Here is a 21,979-nt window from a genome sequence, read left to right on the forward strand (position 1 = left end):
ACCAAGTTTGAGATTCAACTCAAAAATTTGAGATTGATTCTCCAAATCAGAATACATCTGATGAACATTATCCCATAATTCCGTAGCAGTAGGATAACACATATAGTTTGAACTAATCTCCTCCTCCATAGAATTAACCAGCCAAGTCATAACCATGGAATTTTCTGCATCCCATGTAGCATAAGCCGAGTCATCCTCCTTAAGTGCCTTCTTATCACCCGTCAAATAGCCCATCTTCCCACGTCCTCGCATGTACATTTGAATCGATTGAGACCAGCACAAAAAATTATCACCATTAAGACGAATGGTGGTAATCTGAACAGAATGGGATTCAGAAACATGTTTAGATGATTTATGGGTGTTAAGGTTGATAAGTTTGGTTGGTGGGATAGTAGTGGACTCATGGGAGGTATCTGGCATCGTGATGAGAGAAAGAGATTAGGGCCGGCTCTGATATTAAGTCAGAAATAGGAATATTTTCTGATATATTATTTTATCGTGAATGATACAATATATACCTAAAACAATACAATAATATTCTACTTTAATGTCAAATCACCATATTTAACAACTTTCCTAAAATAAATAAAATCAGCAAACAAATCAGTTATTTTACAGCTTTAAACAATCATTCTAAAATTAGAAAACTTCCTAAAATAGTTTGATTTTCTTCAACAGTAACTGGTTACCTCAGTCTGTAATCACATACCCTACTAAAATACTTAATTGAAAATATTGACTGTTTTTCAAGGTAACTGGTTACCTTATTGTTACTGAATTTTTTTGCAGTTAAAATTCACACCAATATCAAATGAATTTTTTTATTGAAAAGACAAGTTAGAATCTAAAATTTTCATAGTTCTTGTTTTTTGTCTATTTTTGATAAATCAATGTACATATATCAATAGGATTAAATAATTTTAAAAAAAAATTTAGTTTATAAATTGTTTGTGTTTTTAGAAAGCAGAGATCATCACTATTATCATTATATTCAAGATAATAGTTAAAAAATAATTTCGAATTTTTATGCAAACAAAATAGATTTATGTAGAACATTTAGGAAACTAATAGTTTTGAAATAGAAGAAGATTACAATAGAGTATATTAAGGTAGCTGGTTACCTTAATCTGTAATCACATAAACTACTGAAACACTTAATTGAAAGTATTGATTGTTTTTCAAGGTAACTGATTACCTTGTTGTTACTGAATGTTTTTGCAGTTAAAATTCACACCAATATCAAATTATTTTTTTATTGAAAAGACAAGTTAGATTTATGTAGAACATTTAGGAAATTAATAGTTATGAAATAGAAGAAGATGACAATAGAATAGAATTTAATATATTAAGGTAGCTGGTTACCTTAATTTGTAATCACGTACCCTACTGAAACACTTAATTGAACATATTGACTGATTTTCAAGGTAACTGGTTACCTTGTTGTTACTGAATGTTTTGGCAGTTAAAATTCACACAAATATCAAATGATTTTTTATTGAAAAGACAAATTAGAATCTAAATTTTTTATAGTTCTTATTTTTTGTACATTTATCAGTAGGTTTAGGAAATTAATATTCTGAAATAGAAGCAAACGACAATATAATAGAATTGAGAGAGGTGATGATTTTTGCATACCTTGTTTCTTGATTGTATACCAAAGATGCAAGTTGTTGGAAATGCCAAAGATTGCAGCAGAACTGATTGGAAGATTTCTTGAATTTGAATTGATTTCCGCAAAAGATGATCACCAATTTTCTTGCAAAAGTGACCATATTTTCTTGAAGTGTTTTTGCTTGAGATGAGTTCGAAAATAACTATTGTTGATCAAATGTTGAGGTGGTCGTTGGAGATAGAAGTTTTCGTTGGAGAAGGAAGGTATCGCTGGAGAAGGAAGCCGGAGATGGAAAAAGAAATTGGATAGAGTTACGACAGAGGAAAGGCAATGTCACGATAATGGGTTTGATTGATTTTGATGAGTGTTGTGTTATTTATTACGATTCTACCCCCTCCTTGGGCTGATTTGTCTTTGCTTAAATTTTAATTACCATATGTAGTTAGTTTTCCCATAAATTAACTTTTTGTTGATTACATTTTTTATACAGATTAGGGAAAGTATAATTCCTATATTTTTGCACAATAATGGCTAAAAATTCATATTTACGAGAAAATCCCTTATTTTTTAGGGAAAATTTTATATATACGGCATTTCACCAAAAGAATTCGAAAAATACGGTAATACATACTTCTTACAATATTACGGTAAAAGTGAAGCCCACAATTCACGGAAGACCCAACCCAATACGGAAGACCCAACATTTCCCACCATTATATACCGAAGACCCAACCCAACCATCACAACTCGGCCAAAGTTTTTGTAACATGCTGTACTCAACATTTCCATGGATTTCAGCTTACAAAACCGAGAAAACAGGGAAAAAATGAGAAATTTTCTTCTGCAATCTACTGCAAATTTTTTGAATCGATGGGTCTACAAAACAAATTACACGATATCTGTTTTGTGGTAAGTTTCCTTGAATCGATGGGTCTTCTATTTTGTTCTTGGAACATAATTTATAGCTTTCGGAAATCATTAAGATAATTATAGCAAAAACATATATTTTAACACATATCTCCACAGAATCATAAACAAAATTTACCATAGAAACATTTGAAAATCCTGAAAACCTTTTATAAAAAAAAGAAACTGTTACAATATTATAAAGATGTTTCTTAGATTGTCTCATCTTTAAGTTATTTGCTCTTCCTTGTGCAGAATTTGGTCATTTAAAAACCAATAAAGGGACGAGTTTATATGCTAAATTCTCATTTTGTTGGGGGATGTGTTATTGAATAGCTTGTGCTGGATTGGGTAGTTTTTAACCCATAAGGTAGTTTATATCCTATTTTGTTTTATAATGAAAATATAAAATTTCTACATATCAATCTAATTTTTCTTTTTATTCATCTGCAGCCATGAATCCAATAACATCTTTGGTATATTATGATGGTCATTGGAATGAAAATAATGTGTATGAGGATTTCAAAATGCTGGGAGTGTTAATACCATTAGATTGCTCATTTACAACACTAATGAATATCTTGTCTACAGAGTTGTCTACCATTCTGTCAACAGAAAATGCAACAATTGAGTACCAGATTGCAGAAACATTGCCTCCATTGAAGATCAAAAGTGATAGCTCTATACAATTCTACTTGGAGTGCAAAAGAAATGACAAAACACTCACAAAATACCCTTTGATAGTTTCTGTAACAGAGAACAACCAAACAATTACCTGTGGAGCACTTCAAAAGATGAGTTCTACTGTTGCTTCAAGTAGTAATAATATAGAGAATGATATTTCGGACACATCGACATTCTCTATAGATGAACCTCAAGGACTACCAAATTTTATTCAGTTGGCAGATCAAATTACAGATTTGATTTTGGAGAAGGAACGACATGAATCAATTCCTAAACATATCGGAACAGAAACTACAATTATAACTCATGCAATTTCTGATGGAATAAGAGAAAAACAGGTATACAAAAACAAAGAGGTTCTTACAACAACAATTGGTCTCTATGCCATAAAAAACAATTTTCAGTTCAAGGTCCACAAATCTTGCAAAAAAGAATATCAGTTGAAGTGCCTTGATTCAGAATGTACGTGGTCATTTTGTGCTGCAAGATATGGAAAGACAGATATGTTCCAACTTAGGAAGTTCAATCGTGCCCACACATGTTCCTTGGACATTATTCTTAGAGATCACCGACAGGCTTCAAGTAGTATGGTTGGGAATGTTGTGAAGACCAAGTTCACAGATCCAAAAACAAATTATAGACCTAAAGATATAGCTAAAGACATGTTGGACAGATATGGAGTTTCCATGAGTTACCAAAAAGCATGGCGATCTAAGGAAAAAGCAGTTAATTATGTACATGGTTCAAGTCAAGATTCCTACCGAGACATTCCACGATATCTGCACATTTTGAAGCACAAAAATCCAGGTACTGTAACAGATTTGCAAATTGATAGTCTAAACAGATTTAAATATCTTTATATGGTTATGGGACAATCAATTCTAGGTTGGAAACATTGCATTCCAGTAATTGTTGTTGATGGAACATTCCTAAAAGCTGCATTTGGCGGTACACTTCTCACAGCTTCAACACAAGATGCAAATAGACACATCTTCCCATTGGCTTTTGCTATAACAGATTCGGAAAACAATGATTCATGGGAGTGGTTCTTCAGAAAAATAAAAGAATGTTATGGAGAAAGAGAAGAGTTGTGTATAGTTTCAGATAGACACGAAAGCATAGAGAATGCTATAAAAAATGTCTTTCCAAATGTAACTCATGGAGTGTGCTCCTACCATCTTTTCTGCAACATAAAGACCAAGTTTAAAACAGACGCAGAGGCAACCAGTATTGCATTTCATGCTGCTGCAAAAGCTTATAACATGGAAGATTTTGAAAAATACATGAAGGACTTGGACAGTTTACATGAAGGAATCCGTCCTTTTCTGGCCAATGAGGTTAAATATGAAAAGTGGGCAAGAATCCACTCCAAAAGTCGTAGATATGCAGCTATGACTTCAAACATAGCTGAATCCATTAATGCAGCACTAAAAGAAATGAGAGAGCTTCCAGTAACAACATTACTCGAGTGCCTTAGAAACCTGATTAAAAAATGGAGCTACAACAACAAAAAAGAAGCAGAAGCAACATTTACAGAATTGCCAAAGAAACAAGAGGAATACTTAAGAAAGAACTTTGTCAAGTCATTAAGAATGACTGTAAGTACAACTATTTCCTTTATTTATAAATACCTCTGTATTAATATACTTCCTTGTTCATTATTATAATTTCATTGCAGGTAGAACCAGCTAGCACACTCATTTACAGTGTACACAATGGTTTAACAACAAACATTGTTGACATTGCAAAGAAATCTTGCTCTTGTAACAAGTTTGATTTGGATGAATTACCTTGTGAACATGCCATGGCAGTCATTAGAAAGATGAACCTTCAGTATAAAAAATATTGCTCATATTATTTCACAAAACAAGCCATGTTGAACACCTATAATGCATCAATACATCCATTGGGAGATCCAAAAACATGGAGAGTTCCGCCTGATGTTGAGGAAATAGAAGTACTACCTCCAAAGGGAAACAGAAAAAGTGGAAGGCCAAGGAAAAAAAGGTTTGTCTCAGCAAGAGAAGGGTCTTATCAGCTTAAATGTGGAAGGTGTGGAGAGCTTGGGCACAACCGAAAAACCTGCACAAACCAGCCTCTATTGAGAACAAAAAAACAAAAAAGCACTCAAAGCTTATAGATTGAAAATACTTTTTATTTGAATTTTGAAACTTTGTATGTTTCAGTACGGTGATTGGAACATTACTTATCACTATTACTTGTGATAAAGAATTATGAAATTTTATTGAATATATGGAATATTATAAAAACTTAGGAAAAAGTTTGCATCAATATATCAGAATTAATGTTCAGGGCGTTATCTGTAAATTTTTGTTACATATTTGATACAGATATATCTGAAATGAATATTAATGTAACATTTTGTTACATAATTGTTACAGATATGTTACTAGTTTCTCACAGACACTTCCAACATCAAATAAATGTGAAATAAGTTCTTTTATCAGCTTATGTTACAGTTTTGAAACAAAAATATTTGATTTTCATTTGTAAATTTACAGTCCATTTAAAAGGATTAACTTCAAAAGTTTGAAACGATTTGATACATATTTGAAACTGAAGTTATCGTGACTATTAATAGACGTTAAGTAATGCTACGCAATTTTGCATGAACTTAGGTTACAAACTTTTAACAGATGTTACCTAAAACATGAAATATAAAAATAAAGTTGTGAACTCAAGTTACAAACTTGAGACACCTCTGTACAACATTCCTCATAAAAAAGGGCTAATATCAAAATTCATTGATATGCCACAGTATTCAAAATATTCAAACATGATACTTGCTTGAAAGTTTGCAAAACAAAGACACAAAAGTTATCTTGCCATAAGTATGTATCTTCTTTACAAGATAAAAGCCAAAATGTTAACTACTTTGATGCTCTCATACTTCCATTGCATTAACATTCAACATCTTCTTGCTCATTCTTCCTCTGAACTCCCCATCAGATAGATAGCCTTCATCTTTCTTTCTTTTAGCGTGGACATATAGCTCGACTGCAATTTTGTTTCTCTGGAAACTAACATTCAGAGGATTGGGGATATTTTCAATAAGTCCATGCATAAGAAATTCAGCAAACTTTATGATAAAAATCCCACAATCGCTACAAAAAAAAACAACAAAATCAGTAACACATAAATGCATATAAACAAAATAATGCAACCAAAAAATAACAATAACTAAAAAAAAACCACTTACTTGTTACTCTGTTGTGGAACCTCATCATCAAACACAATGTCCAACGGGTGACACATATCAATGCCCTTGAATGCTTGTGCGTTTAGATCAATATCTTCCCTTGACTCATAAAAATTATTTAAAGAAAGAAACAAGGGCAACAAAGTAGAATATGCTTCAACAACTTTCAACACTTTCTTATCCATAACTCTATTCCTCATTGAGTTGTAGACTTTAAAAAATCTCTGCTTCACGTTGAACTCCCCAAGAATCCAATGATTACAGCCAACAACAGTCATATTAATAGGGAATAAAATGAAATCTACTAGCGACCAAGGGGTGTTACAAAGCATTTTATAACCACAAATATACTCAAAAATAACACTGTTATGCGATATAACAGATCGATCACAGTCACTTGACAGATACACATCATACAGAGCAGTGATAACTTGATCAAAAGAGTTATCTGTAGTAGTAACTCTAACATTTATCAACTCACAATACTTGGCTTTTTTTCTAAGGTAATAAAATGCCACATTAATATGCTGAAAAAACAAGAAGCAAACCATAATAAGAATAATGAAAACAGCAAAACTAAAACAACTTAATAATAATAAGGGAAAAAAATACCTCATTGTCCAAATCCCTCCCATCTTTAACTAAATCATAAAACCAAAATTTTCTCTCAATCTCAGTTACACAAAACTGAAATGGCTCCTTAATGATACTATTATTATCATCAAATTTCTTATACCTATAACAATTATAAACATTTAAAAGTGAATTATGGTGAAACAGAAACTGAAATACAAAATAAATAAAAAAACAATTAAAAAATAGAAGCATACTTATTATTTTTTCTCAGCCCCAGAGAAAACCACTTGTTAAAAGAGTCTTGGTCAATTTGATTAGGCAGATCAAAAAGATTGTCTCCAAAAGCATATCGTCCCACAACCTTCCTTTTAGACTTCACAACCTCCAAATGTTTCATATCCTCAGAAGAAGATGATCCAAATTGGTTAACAAAAGGAGATTGCAAAACTGTAGCAGGCTTTGGATTCCTTTTGCCAACAACAGGAGTAGACACAACTACTGGATTCATCAAAGAACCAGCAATGGGTGTTGCCATAATAACTTCCTAGAAACAAAAATAATATGAAAAACTCAATAATACAACTATTGGAACATATTGCAAAAAGAGAAAACAAAATACAATATCTGCCTTGTTTAGTTACCTTTTTCTTTGCCAAATCACCAACAGCTGCATGAACAACTTTATCAAAAATCTCCACATTCATGTTGTTAAAAATATGAGTCTCTTCTTCTAGATCTTTAACAACATCAGCTACATCATCATGAGGTTTGACAATATTCTATGGAAAAACAAAATTTTATAAATTAATACAGAAATACATGAATACATTACCTTAAAAAAATACAAATCATGAAACCAAAATAACCTGGTCATAGCTCTGGAAAAAAAAGTTGTATATATAATAAAAAATAATAATTGCCAAACAAAAAATTCCAAAATTCATAAGTTTACAAAAACATAACAGAGTTTATACATGCTCTGGAAAAGTCTTGTACAAAACTAACTTAGAAATAAAAAGTTTACAAATTAATAACAAGAGGTTTACAAAACAAGAATTCTAAACTTTCTCTTCCACTTCTCATACTCCAATGGAAACAAAATCAGATTCCTATCAAAAAGGGAAAACAAAAATTAATAAAAAGAAAATATTAATTATATATATTAACAGAAATATAAACATCTATAAAATATAAAATAAAAAATAACAAACCAACCAAGCAATAAAATTAATATTTAGATAAGAATACATACCATTGTTTCTTCAACATCATTCCCAGTAGTCTTCTCATTCTCATTTACTGTATCATTCTTATCATCTGCAATTACCATATCTCCAGCAGCATCTTCTTGCATTGCTTGAATGCATTCATCAAAAACTTGGGTAAAACTTTCATTCTCAAAAAACTTATCCTTTTCCTTTGAAACACCACCACCACCAGAAGTATCACCAACATCAGCTCCCACAAAACCAACATCAACATGATCAATATCATCATTAATACCACATGATTTTGGCCTCAACTCACCTAACATTTCCATAACTGCCTTGTGTTTTAAATCTTGATCGTTTTTCAAATTAACCAACATCTCCATCAATGCCCTATGTCTAGATTCACTAGCAGACTTTAAAAATGCAATTTCCTTAGACATAATGTTACACTTCTTCTGACATTCATCCACAATAATTTTCATATCAGAAAAACCAAATGTCACACAAGGAACATAGGATGAGGAAGGAGCCTCACTGGTTGGTTTCTTTGGAGGAGCAACAAAATCATCATCCTCAAAATCAGCAACATTCATATCCTTGTTGCACTGGAAAAAACCTTCAAGCTTGAAGGAATTGTTCTCTTCATCAGTGGGCAAAACTTTAACAATTTTGGTCTGCAAATAACAACACAGAAAAATCAGTTTACAATATTAAAAAAATCAAATAAATTCATATATAAAGAAAAGCAAAAAGAATAAAAATTACCTTATGTAATGAAAACACATTCCTCTCAAGCTCCTTATGAGATGGGATTGCAACAGATGACCAATTTATAATCCTAGGCAGACCACAACTAACCTTCTCACAATAAGTTCCCTCTAAACTAGGAATTGATTCGTAAATGAAAACTTGGAAAACAAATGGCAAACCATTCAACTTATAGGTTGGGTAAGAACCTTGCCGAGTAATAACAACTTCATTTTCCCTTAAAGCATCTCTCAAAGATGAGAGAGTCACATTAAAAATATCCTTTCCCCATGGAAAATGATTAAAACCACCACTATCACAAAGATACAAGTCAGTTTTTTCAATGTTCTTCTCTTTTTGCCAAGCATACAAAAAGTTAGTGATCAGGTAAAGTACAACCATCCTAACAGCCTCATCATCATTATCAAAATTGGCAGCCTTAAACCTTTCTTCAACAATAATTCTTGAAATGCCCCTTGTATGGTCACCAAAAAATTTAGAATACAATCCAATAGGATTACTATTCTTAATTCCACCTCTATCAATGTCACCAAACACATTTAACCCAGACAATAACCCAAATTCACCCAAAGAAAACCTAATCAGCTTTCCACAAACTTTAAACCACATTTCATTTAAGTTTGGTTGGTTAACTTCTCTCAACAAAACATGGTGAACCAATTTAGCTTGATTAGCATAAGATTTAAGGTTTAGAAAATGACCAAAGCAAGTCTTACTAAACAAAACCTTTTGAGAGTCAGTAAATTTTTCTGAGATCACATTGATCTTCTCAAAACCACAGTGAAAATTGACTCTTGCTCTATAATGATCCTCATGTTTGATAAAACATTCCATATGCTGCATAGAATAATAGACAACCAACAAAATTTTAAAACAAGACAAATCAAATGATTAGATGACAAGAAAAACACAAATTGATGAAATGAAATTAAAACAGATACAATCAAAACTTGAAAAAATGAAAACATATTTCAATAATATAAAACCTATTATCTTTAAATACAAAAACTAACAAATTGGAACTTGTAACATATGTTTACAGAAAAGAAAAACATATTTACAACATCAGAAAGAACATTAACAACCTTGTAACACTTGGTTACAAAACTAACAATAGGAACTTGTAACATATGTTTACAGAAAAAGAAAAACATATTTACAACATCAGAAAGAACATTAACAACCTTGTAACACTTGGTTACAAAACTAACAATATAGGACCTGTAACATATGTTTACAAAAAAACAAAAACATGGTTACAAGATCAGTAATACCATTAACAAACATGTAACATATAGGTACAAAAACCTAACAAAAATTAACAAAATTAAAAACATAAATCAGATCAGAGCATGAACAACATAGAAAACATATTTCAAGAATATAAAACCTAATATATAAAATACACAAACTACCAAATTAGAACCTGTAACATAAGTTTACAGAAAAGAAAAACATATTTACAACATCGGAAAGAACATTAACAAACTTGTAACACTTCGTTACAAAACTACCAAATTATGACTTGTAACATATGTTTACAAAAATGGAAAACAAGGTTACAAACATCGGAAATACCATTAACAAACCTGTAACACTTTGATACAAAAAAATAACAATTGTTAACAGCAACAAGACAAATAGACCCATAAAAAACAGAAAAAAAACAGAAAAAAAAGAACAAAACGAATTTAAACGACACAAACATAAATACCTTCGGTTTATCCAGTAAACCAACATTCTTCTTCGCAATTTTTCTGTTAGCCTTGCACTTTACTCGACTAGAACCTCCAATAGATAGTTTCTTAGATTTCTTCGCACTGACTTTGCTCTTTGACAATGCAACATGTTTTCGCTTCAACTTTTTCCCAATTAAGTCAACACTCGCATGCATGTCGCCCTCCTTCAACTCATTTGAACCACCAACATCATCCTCGATCACATTAGGAAGGGGAGAATCCAATGAATACTTCAAAACAGCTTTCCCTTTAGACAAAGGAGAAAGATTACTCTTCAGAAGTTTCCCCTTCGTTTCGGAAGACTCTTGATCGTCAGAATGCTTCGAGGATGCTGGGCCAGAGAACGCAGCACCCGACCGAGCAGGAGATGCAGACCCCGCACGAGTGACAACCATTGTTTAACCAGTCAATGCCAAACGATTTAGAAAAAAAATGAAGAAACTCAGTTAGGTTTTCGGACTCGGCCAAAGAAAAAATGAGAAACGGAGAATGAAACAGATGAAAGAGAAAGAGAATACAAAAAAACTTCGGGGTTTGAAATTTGAAAAAAAGACTTTATAAAAAACCGTATATTTGAAATAAAAAACCGTATAAAAGTAGGCAACCGTATATTTAAAATTTTTTTGCTTTATACGGTGTATTATGTAATTTTCTCTATTTTTTACTCAAATTTTCTGTTGGGCCCAACAAAAGCCCAATAAGTTGGGCCCAAGATAATCACAAAGCCCATTTTTCTTCCAACGCTGGCCCACGTCGCTTCCTTTGTTAAATTCGAATCGCACGAGTCGACTCAATGCGGAGGACGAGTCGGTTTGGATCCCACAGTTCACAAGGCACAAATCGTCCCAGTGTGAAAGCGGAGTGAAGCAAAATTCTGTTGATTCGGAGTTTGTGCGCTGAAAATCGATTTGCGAAAACTATGGACTCGGTTGAAGCGGTGGTGACTCAGATTCAGGGGCTGTCGAGTAGCGCCGGAGACCTCTCGAGGCTTCATACGATTCTCAAGCAAGCTGAGGACTCGCTTCATTCTGAGTCGGCTCGGTTGTTTCCTGCTCTTGATCAACTCGACCCTTCCAAACACTCCCTCGGATTCCTCTATATTCTGTAATTTTCTGTTCCATTACATAAATATTTATACATATTGTGATATAGTTATATGTGAACTTATATCTTTTGCTGCAAGTTTTCCGCATGTTAGGGTTTTAGATTATTCCCCGGTATACAAGAATTGAAACTGGACTTTGTGCCCTAGTCTTGGTCTTGAGAAACATTCGAAAATGATCATAGTTACTATGTTTGATGAGTTTAATTAAGTGCTATTGTATTTGAGAAGAATAGGGAACTTGTAAACATGGAATCAAATCAGTTTCACTTGCAGTAACACGTATGCTGGAGTAGGAATGTGGCTTTCTTTGATCCTGAAACCTAAAAATTGTTAGTTGGTTTTGATTGAATAATGAACATAGTTACTTTTGGATTGGTGGCAGTCATAGGGTCGACCAAATTGATGTTATATGTTTTTATGTGAAATTCTGATAAAATTTTATGGGTTTCATATAAATTACATAATTTTTTTTCTTTGGCAAATGATTCGCCGTCCGGTCTTCTTGAATTTGATTTTTTTTCTTCTCCTCTTTTTCATGGAATATTTATGTGGTTACAGAGAAGCATGCTCTTCTGGTTCCATATCGAAAGAGCGAGCAAGCACCCTGGTTCTAGCCATTTCCAGTTTTATCAGCTCATGTGCTGCGGAGCAGATTCGATTGGCACCTGAGAAATGTATGCATCTTAATTCCGAATAGTTTGGTAAATTATAAAATAGTCTGCACTTTTCCTGAGGCTATTGTTAACTTCGCTTGTTTGGTCTGCAGTCATATCTGTTTGTAAGAGGTTTAAAGACCAAGTTCTGCTGCTCCAAGCTCCAATTCGTGGGGTTGCTCCAATGCTGACAGCTATTAGGAAACTTCAGGTCTCGTCTGAATATTTGACTACCTTGCATCCAGAATTTCTTCTTCTGTGTTTGCTGGCGAAATGCTACAAAACAGGCCTGTCCGTTTTACATGATGACATTTCTGAGGTAGATCAGCCAAGGGATCTTTTTCTCTATTGCTATTATGGGTGAGTTTCTTCTCTGTTAGTGTGTTGAAAATCTTTTCATTGTTGTTAGATGCTTTGATCTATTGGGATATGTTCAGGTTGTTAAACTCAGATGCTCTACACACATTACTGTTTTTCTCTATTCTCTTGTTCTTTGCTATTCTTATCCATATGTTATTTTCTGATATTTAGAAATACTTTTATTGTGAATAGCATCTTAATATTGTTTTAAGAATTAAATATTTAGTTTGATAACCCTAGAGAGGAAATTCAATTGGTTAGGCATGGGATTTGCTCCCACAAGGTCTGAGATTATCTGAGCACCTAGCAATTGTTATAGTTTTCTGATCCTCAAATGTTGTAGGGTTAGGCATACTGCCTAGTTTAAAAAAATATATGTAGTTTGAAAACCTTTTGTCATTATTTTGCAACTTGTTAATTCAGGGAGCTTTTATTAGGAGATATGAATGATCGCGAATCATGATAAACATGCAATGCAAATATGTTATTTTGGTGATTTATGTCTTGATCAATATTGAACTATTTTTCGATACTTCTGTAGATAGTTTGTGGTTAATTGCTGACTGTACTTTTTCTTTTCTTTATCATAATAGGGGGATGATATGCATAGGGCAAAAGCACTTTCGTAAAGCATTGGAGCTTCTACACAATGTCTGCCATCAGATTCCACTTTCTTTTCAACTTCTTGCAATGTTAACTTTGAGTTAGTTGACCAAACTTATTTCCTTTCTTGTATACTCTAGGTTGTAACTGCTCCAATGTCTACTGTTAATGCCATAGCAGTTGAAGCATACAAAAAGTACATTCTGGTTTTTCTCATTCTCCACGGGCAGGTATGTTTTTTATTTCATTGCTTGATTTCCTTGTATACCCTTCGAATTCAAATACAATGACTTGTAAGAGTTCATTTTGTCTTGCAAAATATTTAGTAATTTTCATTACTGATAGAATGGTTTGTGTCAACTTTCATTTCTGGTGGCAGTTCTCTGCCAATCTCCCGAAGTACACTTCTTCAGTTGCTCAGAGGAATCTAAAGAATTTTTGTGTGGTAATTGGCATTCTCTTTATTGTTCTATGCGATTTTTCTCCGAATTAGATGCAGATGTTCTCATGCATCATTCAAAAACACCCTATCTAGTCATATGACGTTAGTGGTCCCTTATTTTGCTCGCTATCTTCTTTGATCAGCCCTATATTGAATTGGCAAATAGCTATGGCACTGGAAAGATTACAGAGTTGGAGACATATGTTCAGGCTAACAGAGAGAAGTTTGAAAGTGTGAGTTTTCTAAAACATACCTCATTATGTTCATTCAATATCTTGCATGCCCCACTACATATTCTTAATCTTGTGATATTCAGAGACGAGTGGATTTGGTTATTTGTCATGGGCTTCAGCCACCTAACAAAGTTTCTAAAAAACATTCCAGGATAGCAATCTTGGACTGGTAAAGCAGGTTGTATCTTCCATGTATAAGCGAAATATTCAGAGATTGACTCAGACATATTTAACTCTCTCCCTCCAAGATATAGCCAACTCAGTTCAATTAAACAGTGCTAAGGAAGCTGAAATGCATGTGCTTCAAATGGTAATTTCCATCTCAGAGATGTTAATGATATAGCAAATTCATATCACTAGTTGACATTCTTTGGTCAATTTGCAGATCCAAGATGGTGAGATCTTTGCAACAATTAACCAGAAAGATGGAATGGTTAGATTCCTTGAGGATCCTGAACAGTATAAATCCTGTGAGATGATTGAGCATATTGACTCATCAATTCAAAGGTAAATTAATTTGGTACTGACATTACATTCACTCAGTGCATATAATTTTTAAAAAATCACACTGAACTAATTTGCTTGATATTTGCTGTTGTCATTATTTATATTTATATTTTGAAATATTGGAACCTAAATATCCGAGACATATATTGTAGTCAATTGTTGCAACTCTATAGATATATTAACCCAATAGGGATATAGCACAAGCAGTTAGGTTTGCGATTTGCTCCTACAAGATCAGTTCGAGCCTCTCATGAATATTGTAGGGTTAAGCCAGAAACCCATTTTCAAAAAAAAAAATATCAGGCTTTGGGTAGAACCCGCATTTCGGCCTTTTGTTTTGATTTTCTGTTTTCTAATAATTCTCAGGATAATGATGCTTTCAAGGAAGCTGACTTCTATGGATGAAAACATCTCATGTGACCCTTTATACCTAGCAAAGGTGAGTTATCATTTCTGGATTTGGTTGTGAACAAAACTTGATGGGAATTATTGATCACTTATAAAGCTTATCTATGTGCTCAGGCTGGGAGAGAGCGGCCGAGGTTTGACCTTGATGATTATGACAGCGTTCCTCAGAAATTTAATATATGAACCAAGCGAGACTGTTGTGTATAGGGGGACCTCAACTAGTGACGGATTTTATTTTTTTGGGGTAGCCGAGTGTTAACTATTATTAAGTCATATTTTGGTCCCAGTTGAGAAATAGAATTTTATTGTTTTACCATATTAATTTTCAATCATCTTTTGTGCCTTCTTTCCATAAATTTCATATTTGCCATATTGGAGAGAATCCCTAATAATGCCATGTCAAAGTCTTCATTTGCTAACAAAGTTGGTCTAAAGTTGTTTTATTTTTAGCCCTTGTTGAATTCAATAATTTGAAGCATATGGATTTTTGAAGATTGTCATTGTAAATAATGTGATTAACAGTTTCAAACTCCAATCTATAATGAAAAGAAATCAAAGCATATGGCACAGTTAGGAACGACAAGATGAGTTGGGAATTAAACCAGCATTAATAAAAATGAACGTTGTAACAAACACCTCTCAGCATGAAATATCAATTACTAGCCGTACAAAATATACAAGGCAATTCCCATTTGAAAAAATGAAGACACAAATATACTCTAAAATCAGAGATTTTCAACACCTACTGCTTCATCCGTATATAATAATGAAAAAAAAAGAATAAGAATACAAGCAACACCAAAAATTATGTCCAAACCTTTGTGCGTCTAGGAATTGAAGGGCCTTAATTAACTTTGGCATCCCTATCTTTACACAGCATGTGCCACTCCTGAAGCACCGCAGCTTGAAGAGAAAGATGCTCGACTTCCTCTGCGGTTAACTTCGACAGCGTTGAAGGCCCCTTTTTCTTCTCCTCCTCCTCCTCGCCATCTTTCTTCTTTTCCTTATTTTCCTTCTTTTTGTCCTCGTCTTCCTCTTCTTCATCATCTTCGCTATCTTCGTCACCATCAACCTTTGGAATTTTTGCCTTCGGTTGTGCTGCCTTTAACAATGCTATCCGTTCCATTGAGATCCTAAGTCTCTCGGCAGCTGCCTCTTTCACTTCGTCCTCGGGCATGTATTCAACACCCCCATCAGTGAGATCATCTAACCAGCCTTGTAGATCTGATCCTATCTCTTTTGTTATTGATGCGTCAGAAGCTCGAACCACAAATTTGCATATCATGGTTGTTGTCTCATCACCAAGATCCACATTCCTACTCACTTCGCTGGCTCCAAATATCATCAAACCTAAAAATCCTCCGTACCAAGTTTTTGCTGCGAAACAAAGCTGTACAAAAAAAGGGAAAAGTAATGTTCAACACAGCTCAAGATCCAAAGGAATACAGGTGTATAGCCATCAAACCATCAGAGGTGGCAACAAACTAAGCCAACAATGTGTTAAGGGAGTCTAGAATCTATTTATACAGATTCAACACCAGCTACTCTGACCTTTCTACTGCTACAGGAAACTATTATTGCTTAAACCAAGTTCTTCGATGAGTTTTTTTAACCAGAAGATGAAATACTAAACCCCAACAATTTGAAAAAACCATTTGCCCAACTCAAATTATGTAGCATAAACCCCAACAATTTGAAAAAATCATTTGCCCAACTCACATTATGTAGCAGTGATAGCTTCGATTAATGAAGCAGGAGAATAAGGAAATTAGATAATATTTCATCCAAATATAAGGAAATAAGCCAAATATAAGGAAATAAGATGCGAAAATCCAAATACAGTTAGATTTAAAATTAAGATGAAAAACATAATTACCTGAAATCCTGCAACTGTCCGAATGATATGCGAACAAACTCTATGAAATGGCTTGGTTGACAGCGATTTAAGCCCACTCAAAAAAGGAGACGCACCATATTGTTGTGCAGCAGTAGCTTTGAAACCACTTCCCTCATAAGTATACGTACCAGTGTACTCTACAATAGCTGGTAAACTAGGCCAGAGTCGGAAAAACTCAACAGGAGAAATTTTGTGGGGCAGAAGAAGCTCAGTTAATGGAATCTTGTATGGTTGACACCTCAATATGACAGGTTCTCCTAATTCTGGTCTTAAACTTCTTTTTTGTCTCATTATCTGTGGATCTTCTTCAGCGTAATCACCTTCATAAGCCCCAGAGGCACCACTACCATAGAATGGGTAGTATAAGACTTGAACCCAAAGGGCAGATCTCTCAAAATGAGAAACACCTACAGTCACACTGCACAGTACTGGATCCTGGAAACAAGAAGAACCAGCAGATGCAAGACTTGTCAAAAAATTGCGAACAACCCAACAATAGTACTATCAGTCTAAATCTCTGTAAGCAATTTGTGGAAGAGAATTCCTTGTTCAATTGAAAAACATGACATAATTTATACAAAGTACAACCCCCACACCCCATTTGTCCGCCAAACATGAGAAAAGTAAGTAAGAAGGAACTTGTGAGAAAATAAAAAATTAAATGTGGAAGGTGAGGAGAAAAACCTGTGACACAAGATTACGCAATTGCCGCACTGCTTGAGGAGACCCATCCATGAAATAAAGTGCACCAGATAATCCAACCCGAATATCCACTCGGTTCAGTTCGAGCTCTGTTAAATTCAAGACCTGCATATCATAAGTTGGAATAAGAATGTTATCCTCGAGTTTCAAAAAACAAAAAAACAAAAAAGCCTGTCCATCATTTTAGTTTATGGAAAACACGCATAATGAAGTTATCATTCCATTGACATCCTTTAACAAATATTTGCAGTAAAACTCATGGCTTGAACATTTAAAAAGACTAAAAAAACAAATTCACTACTGTGTCCTTAAATTTAGACACTAAATAATATTTTAAATGATACAATTCTACATCAAGAAAAATTTAATGGCCCAAAATAAAGTTTCTGTCAAATGTAACAAGAAGGAATTCTATGTATATTTTTGAATTCACATATATTAGGGGTGTAAAACTTGAAACTATAGATTACTGCCCGAACATTCAAGGAAACAAATTTGAGGAAATTGTTATTCTTTTCAATCAAAATGAATTGAAGGGTGATAAATGGATATTAATATTCCAACACAGGCACACAGCTGAGGTACAAGTAGCACACTTAACGTGACAACCAAAAATACACTTTTGCATCTATAATAGATAAGGGGAAAAGTTTACCTTCAAATGCAATGTGATCCTTCCATCACCAGAGTCAGCTAAATGATATGCTTCCACAAAACAGGGATCACTGCTACCAGTCAAAGTAACTGCAGTAGGAGGGACCTTAAGTAGCGTAGAGTCAACTCCCTTTGTCAGCAAAAGAGCTAGTTCACTTGGATCTGGCCTCCAAAGCTCTACAATAGCATTGTGAACCAGTCCTTCCAACTTTCTATCCTGAGCAGCAGCTGCTTCATAAAATTGAACAGTTAATTTGTGGTGGCTAAACGGATAATCACCTCTGGCCTCACTTACCCCGGCCCACCTGAAAAAACAATGTAACAAGTTCAGTAGGCAAATTCCCCAAAAATAACTTCTATTTGTTTCAAACAAAGTGAGTTAAAAGCATGGTAAACAGCATAACCAAGTTAGAGTTTCTCAGACAGCATGCCATAATTTACCAGAAAGATGGAACTTTACTTATAGAATGAAGATGTTGTTTGAATCCAAAGATAGATTAAAATAATAGGTGCTCACTTGCTTTCTGAATGGCTAGAAGCATATTTGATTCTCTGAAGTATCAAACGACACTGCTGCTTGTTGACAGAATCAGCCATGTTACTGCCCCTAAACTCTTCAAGTTCTTTAGTCAATAAGAGCCCAGCCCTTGCATAGCGTGATCCCAACCTCTGGGCACATAAAAGAACCGCCTGAACATCCTGTAGCCTATTTGTGGTATCTGCAGATGAATCCACGTTGAATAAAACCTTGTGGATATTTGCTATAATAATATTCAGAGGATCCTCAGGGTCATCAGCCAAAAGGGGATCCAACCCTTCTAGATCTATGTGTTCTGAAACAGCCCAAATAACACGGGCACATATCCTTGCGGTATTAATCTGCCAAATGGACATGAATTTTATAAGCCTAATCAATGCATAACTAAAGTATATGTTTCGTGTTTGCAATTTCATAAATACATTACATTGTCCATACCTCACGCAAATCTTTCACAAGCTCACGCTGCAAGTTTTGCAACCTTGTCTCATTCAGAATTTGATCTTGAGAAGCCCCATCTTTAACTCTTTTAACACCTCCCCTAGTATCATAGATTTGGCACAGCCTAACAAGCAACTTTAAGTAGCAATCAAGTGCATAAGTTCGCCCTTCACAATCCCATTTGACACAAGGCCGACAAACTTCTACTACTTCCAAAGAAGGCTCTGTCCAATTTAATGCACCATAACCAGTTCCATATGCCAAAGCTCCAATGACCCTACTTTCCATACCAGTGTTCTTTTGTTCAGGCAAAGGTAGAGACAGCTGAAAACAACTTTCCACCAAAGACGCAACCAACTCCTCCCTAAATAAGCTTTTACTGGTTACACTGTTAAGATCGTCTCTTATTCTAACATCCTCAAAAAGAGATGCAATGTCAGTTCCAGCCAGAGGTTTCTGACCTCTTCGCACACTTTCCTTTGCAAACAGATCAACACAAAGAGCCGTCCGACAAATACATGCTAAAGCATGCATCCGGTCTGATTCTGCCCTTAAGTTTCTTACCATCAGCAGCAGCCTCCTAAACAATGAAATCTAAAACCCCAAAATTTACTATATCAGATTCTTTTCAAATAAATATTATATACATATTTTACAGCCCCAATTATGTGACCCTCCTAAAAACCAAATATTTCCTCGTATTCATCTACAAGACAACCAATTAAGCTAAAATATTTTAACATTTGAAATTAAAAGCAACAGTGAGACAATGTTACTACTTTCCCATGAATTATTTTTTAATAATAATAATGATAATAAATTCCTTTTATAGTAACACCCGTGAACTACACTATCATCAGAATCCTGCGTCTACACCTAAGATATACAGGAAAATCGAACTGTTTTTTCGAAATTCGAATTGACAAGTAAAAGATGACAAATTAGTAAGAATACCTGCATATGAAGATCTAGAAGATGCAGATTCGTAACAACAGCCCTGACAATGCTTTCCCTTGCCGAAGAGAACTCTTGTCTATCCCAGAGCGTGAGAATAGCAATAATGGATTGCGAAGCCCACTCGGGTTTCCCCCCAGCCACATCAGCTAAGTACAACATGTTAATGCCCACTTCGAAAATCAAAGCCGGCTCCAACGACGACGCCAAGAATGGCACCAAATGCGAAACCACGTCTGAAACTCCAACCAACCTCTCCGCATTGGAATCCACAGTCGTCCCATTGGTACCACCTGAGGATTTCGATAGCTTCCTGATAACCTCTACTGAGCCCGAAGCAACAGCCTTGACAGCATACACTATCGGAAACACTGTGGCCCTGAAACTTTCCACCGGCATAACTAGTGACCTCGCCATCAATGCATTCCGCTTCTTCCAAACGAAGTCCACCATTGACGATACCCAATTAGACCTAATAGCAAGCGAGTTCTCGCTATCCACCAACTTGTCACCGGCCAATCTACTCATCCGCTTCGAATCGAACTCTTGAAACAACCTCCCCACCGATTCAAACGCCACCTTCGAAACAGCGTCGGATCGATCAAGCATATTCTGTCCGATACGAGACCACCAGTTGGAGACTTTATCGAGCAAATTGACATTGTTCTCGCAGAGCGTCACGAGATCATCACGTGCGAGGATGCAACCCAATGTCTCGGTAATGGAGAATCGAAGGTTGTCACTCGGCGAGTCGAAGCAATTGCTGATCTCCTTGTTCGAGTCAGTAATGAGCTTCGACAAACGATAAGAAGGAATGGCGGCGAGGATGGAGAGAGCAGCGGCGGTGACGTCAGGGTCGGGGAAATCGAAATCATTACGGATTCCAGTGCATACAGTATCCCAAAGGTCAGCGGTGAGACGCGTTGACCGAATAAGGTCAAATGCGAGCTTCTTACAGACGGCGGAAGCAGGCGAGGCAACGATCTCCTCAACGGCGGACTTGGCGATGACGGAGATGTCGCGACCGGCCGCTGATTGTTGCAGAGCTTGGAGGAGCGCTCCGGTCTGACGGAGGGCGTCGTTGGAGCGAAGGTCGGCTTGGATCTGAGCGAAGAGGATATCCATCGAAGCGGAGCTGCAGATCCAAGGACTATGAGTGAATTTCGATTAGGTTAGGAAGTTTTGGAGATTTGAACATAAGAAAAGTTTGAAGATGAGCTTGGAAATGGCTACGATGGAGTTGTGCTCTTCTGGTTCAGAATTTTCATTCGGTTGTTAACTGAAAATAAAAAACAGTCCAGTCCAAGATGGAAAAAGATGGTGGTGAGCCACCGAGTGACCGGCCAGGCAACTGAGTTATGATCTCGTTTCTCTCCCTGCGAGTTCGGTTTGGGCATTAGGCCCATAAGTAGATTACTCAATGAAAGCCCAATTTCATGTTGGATCTTGTAACTTGAAAATTTTACAACCATACAATTTTTTCTAGATATTTATAAAAATAGTATATAATTTTGGGATTTTTTCATAAATACGGCTTTTTAGCTATTAATATGCAAAAATATGGTAATTAAACTTTTCTTAGTTTGTATGGACAAATTTAATTAAAAAAAATCAGATTATGAGAAAAAAATATGGCATAATAATGATTTTTTACAAAAATATAGCATAATAATGATTTTTTTTTCAAAAACATGGGAAAAAAATCTCATAGAAAGGAATATAAGTTTTAAAAAGCCATAAAATAATACTTGTAAAAAAAGTCATAT

General features: G+C 34.9%; 5 protein-coding genes across 5 annotated transcripts; 2 read left to right on the plus strand and 3 right to left on the minus strand.

Annotated features, from left to right (window-relative positions):
• The first annotated feature begins 354 nt into the window (after positions 1-354).
• On the plus strand, positions 355-5,440 carry LOC133813875 (uncharacterized). Its single transcript, XM_062246910.1, has 4 exons — positions 355-409; positions 2,972-4,800; positions 4,881-5,254; positions 5,389-5,440. The coding sequence occupies exons 1-4, from the start codon at positions 355-357 to the stop codon at positions 5,438-5,440; spliced, it is 2,310 nt and encodes a 769-aa protein (XP_062102894.1).
• A 365-nt stretch (positions 5,441-5,805) lies between these two features.
• LOC133817117 (uncharacterized) lies at positions 5,806-6,848 on the minus strand. Its single transcript, XM_062249526.1, has 2 exons — positions 6,423-6,848; positions 5,806-6,327 (listed from the first exon to the last, which is right to left on the minus strand). The coding sequence occupies exons 1-2, from the start codon at positions 6,752-6,754 to the stop codon at positions 6,108-6,110; spliced, it is 552 nt and encodes a 183-aa protein (XP_062105510.1). The 5' UTR covers positions 6,755-6,848; the 3' UTR covers positions 5,806-6,107.
• A 135-nt stretch (positions 6,849-6,983) lies between these two features.
• LOC133817116 (uncharacterized) lies at positions 6,984-11,130 on the minus strand. Its single transcript, XM_062249524.1, has 6 exons — positions 10,692-11,130; positions 8,975-9,814; positions 8,251-8,883; positions 7,640-7,777; positions 7,253-7,542; positions 6,984-7,158 (listed from the first exon to the last, which is right to left on the minus strand). The coding sequence occupies exons 1-6, from the start codon at positions 11,109-11,111 to the stop codon at positions 6,999-7,001; spliced, it is 2,481 nt and encodes an 826-aa protein (XP_062105508.1). The 5' UTR covers positions 11,112-11,130; the 3' UTR covers positions 6,984-6,998.
• Positions 11,131-11,501: 371 nt separating this feature from the next.
• Positions 11,502-15,373, plus strand: LOC133817119 (COP9 signalosome complex subunit 3). Its single transcript, XM_062249528.1, has 11 exons — positions 11,502-11,820; positions 12,380-12,495; positions 12,588-12,834; positions 13,428-13,485; positions 13,578-13,667; positions 13,817-13,882; positions 14,023-14,112; positions 14,264-14,422; positions 14,498-14,619; positions 14,986-15,058; positions 15,142-15,373. Exons 1-11 carry the CDS (start codon positions 11,636-11,638, stop codon positions 15,208-15,210), a joined length of 1,275 nt encoding a protein of 424 aa, XP_062105512.1. The 5' UTR covers positions 11,502-11,635; the 3' UTR covers positions 15,211-15,373.
• Positions 15,374-15,650: 277 nt separating this feature from the next.
• On the minus strand, positions 15,651-21,555 carry LOC133817118 (protein TPLATE). The gene is made up of 7 exons (XM_062249527.1): positions 20,214-21,555; positions 19,257-19,853; positions 18,798-19,159; positions 18,282-18,585; positions 17,609-17,731; positions 16,904-17,359; positions 15,651-16,417 (listed from the first exon to the last, which is right to left on the minus strand). Exons 1-7 carry the CDS (start codon positions 21,336-21,338, stop codon positions 15,872-15,874), a joined length of 3,513 nt encoding a protein of 1,170 aa, XP_062105511.1. The 5' UTR covers positions 21,339-21,555; the 3' UTR covers positions 15,651-15,871.
• Positions 21,556-21,979: the final 424 nt, after the last annotated feature.

The sequence above is a fragment of the Humulus lupulus genome, chromosome 2 (genome assembly GCF_963169125.1).
Source record: "Humulus lupulus chromosome 2, drHumLupu1.1, whole genome shotgun sequence".
Taxonomy (NCBI): domain Eukaryota; kingdom Viridiplantae; phylum Streptophyta; class Magnoliopsida; order Rosales; family Cannabaceae; genus Humulus; species Humulus lupulus.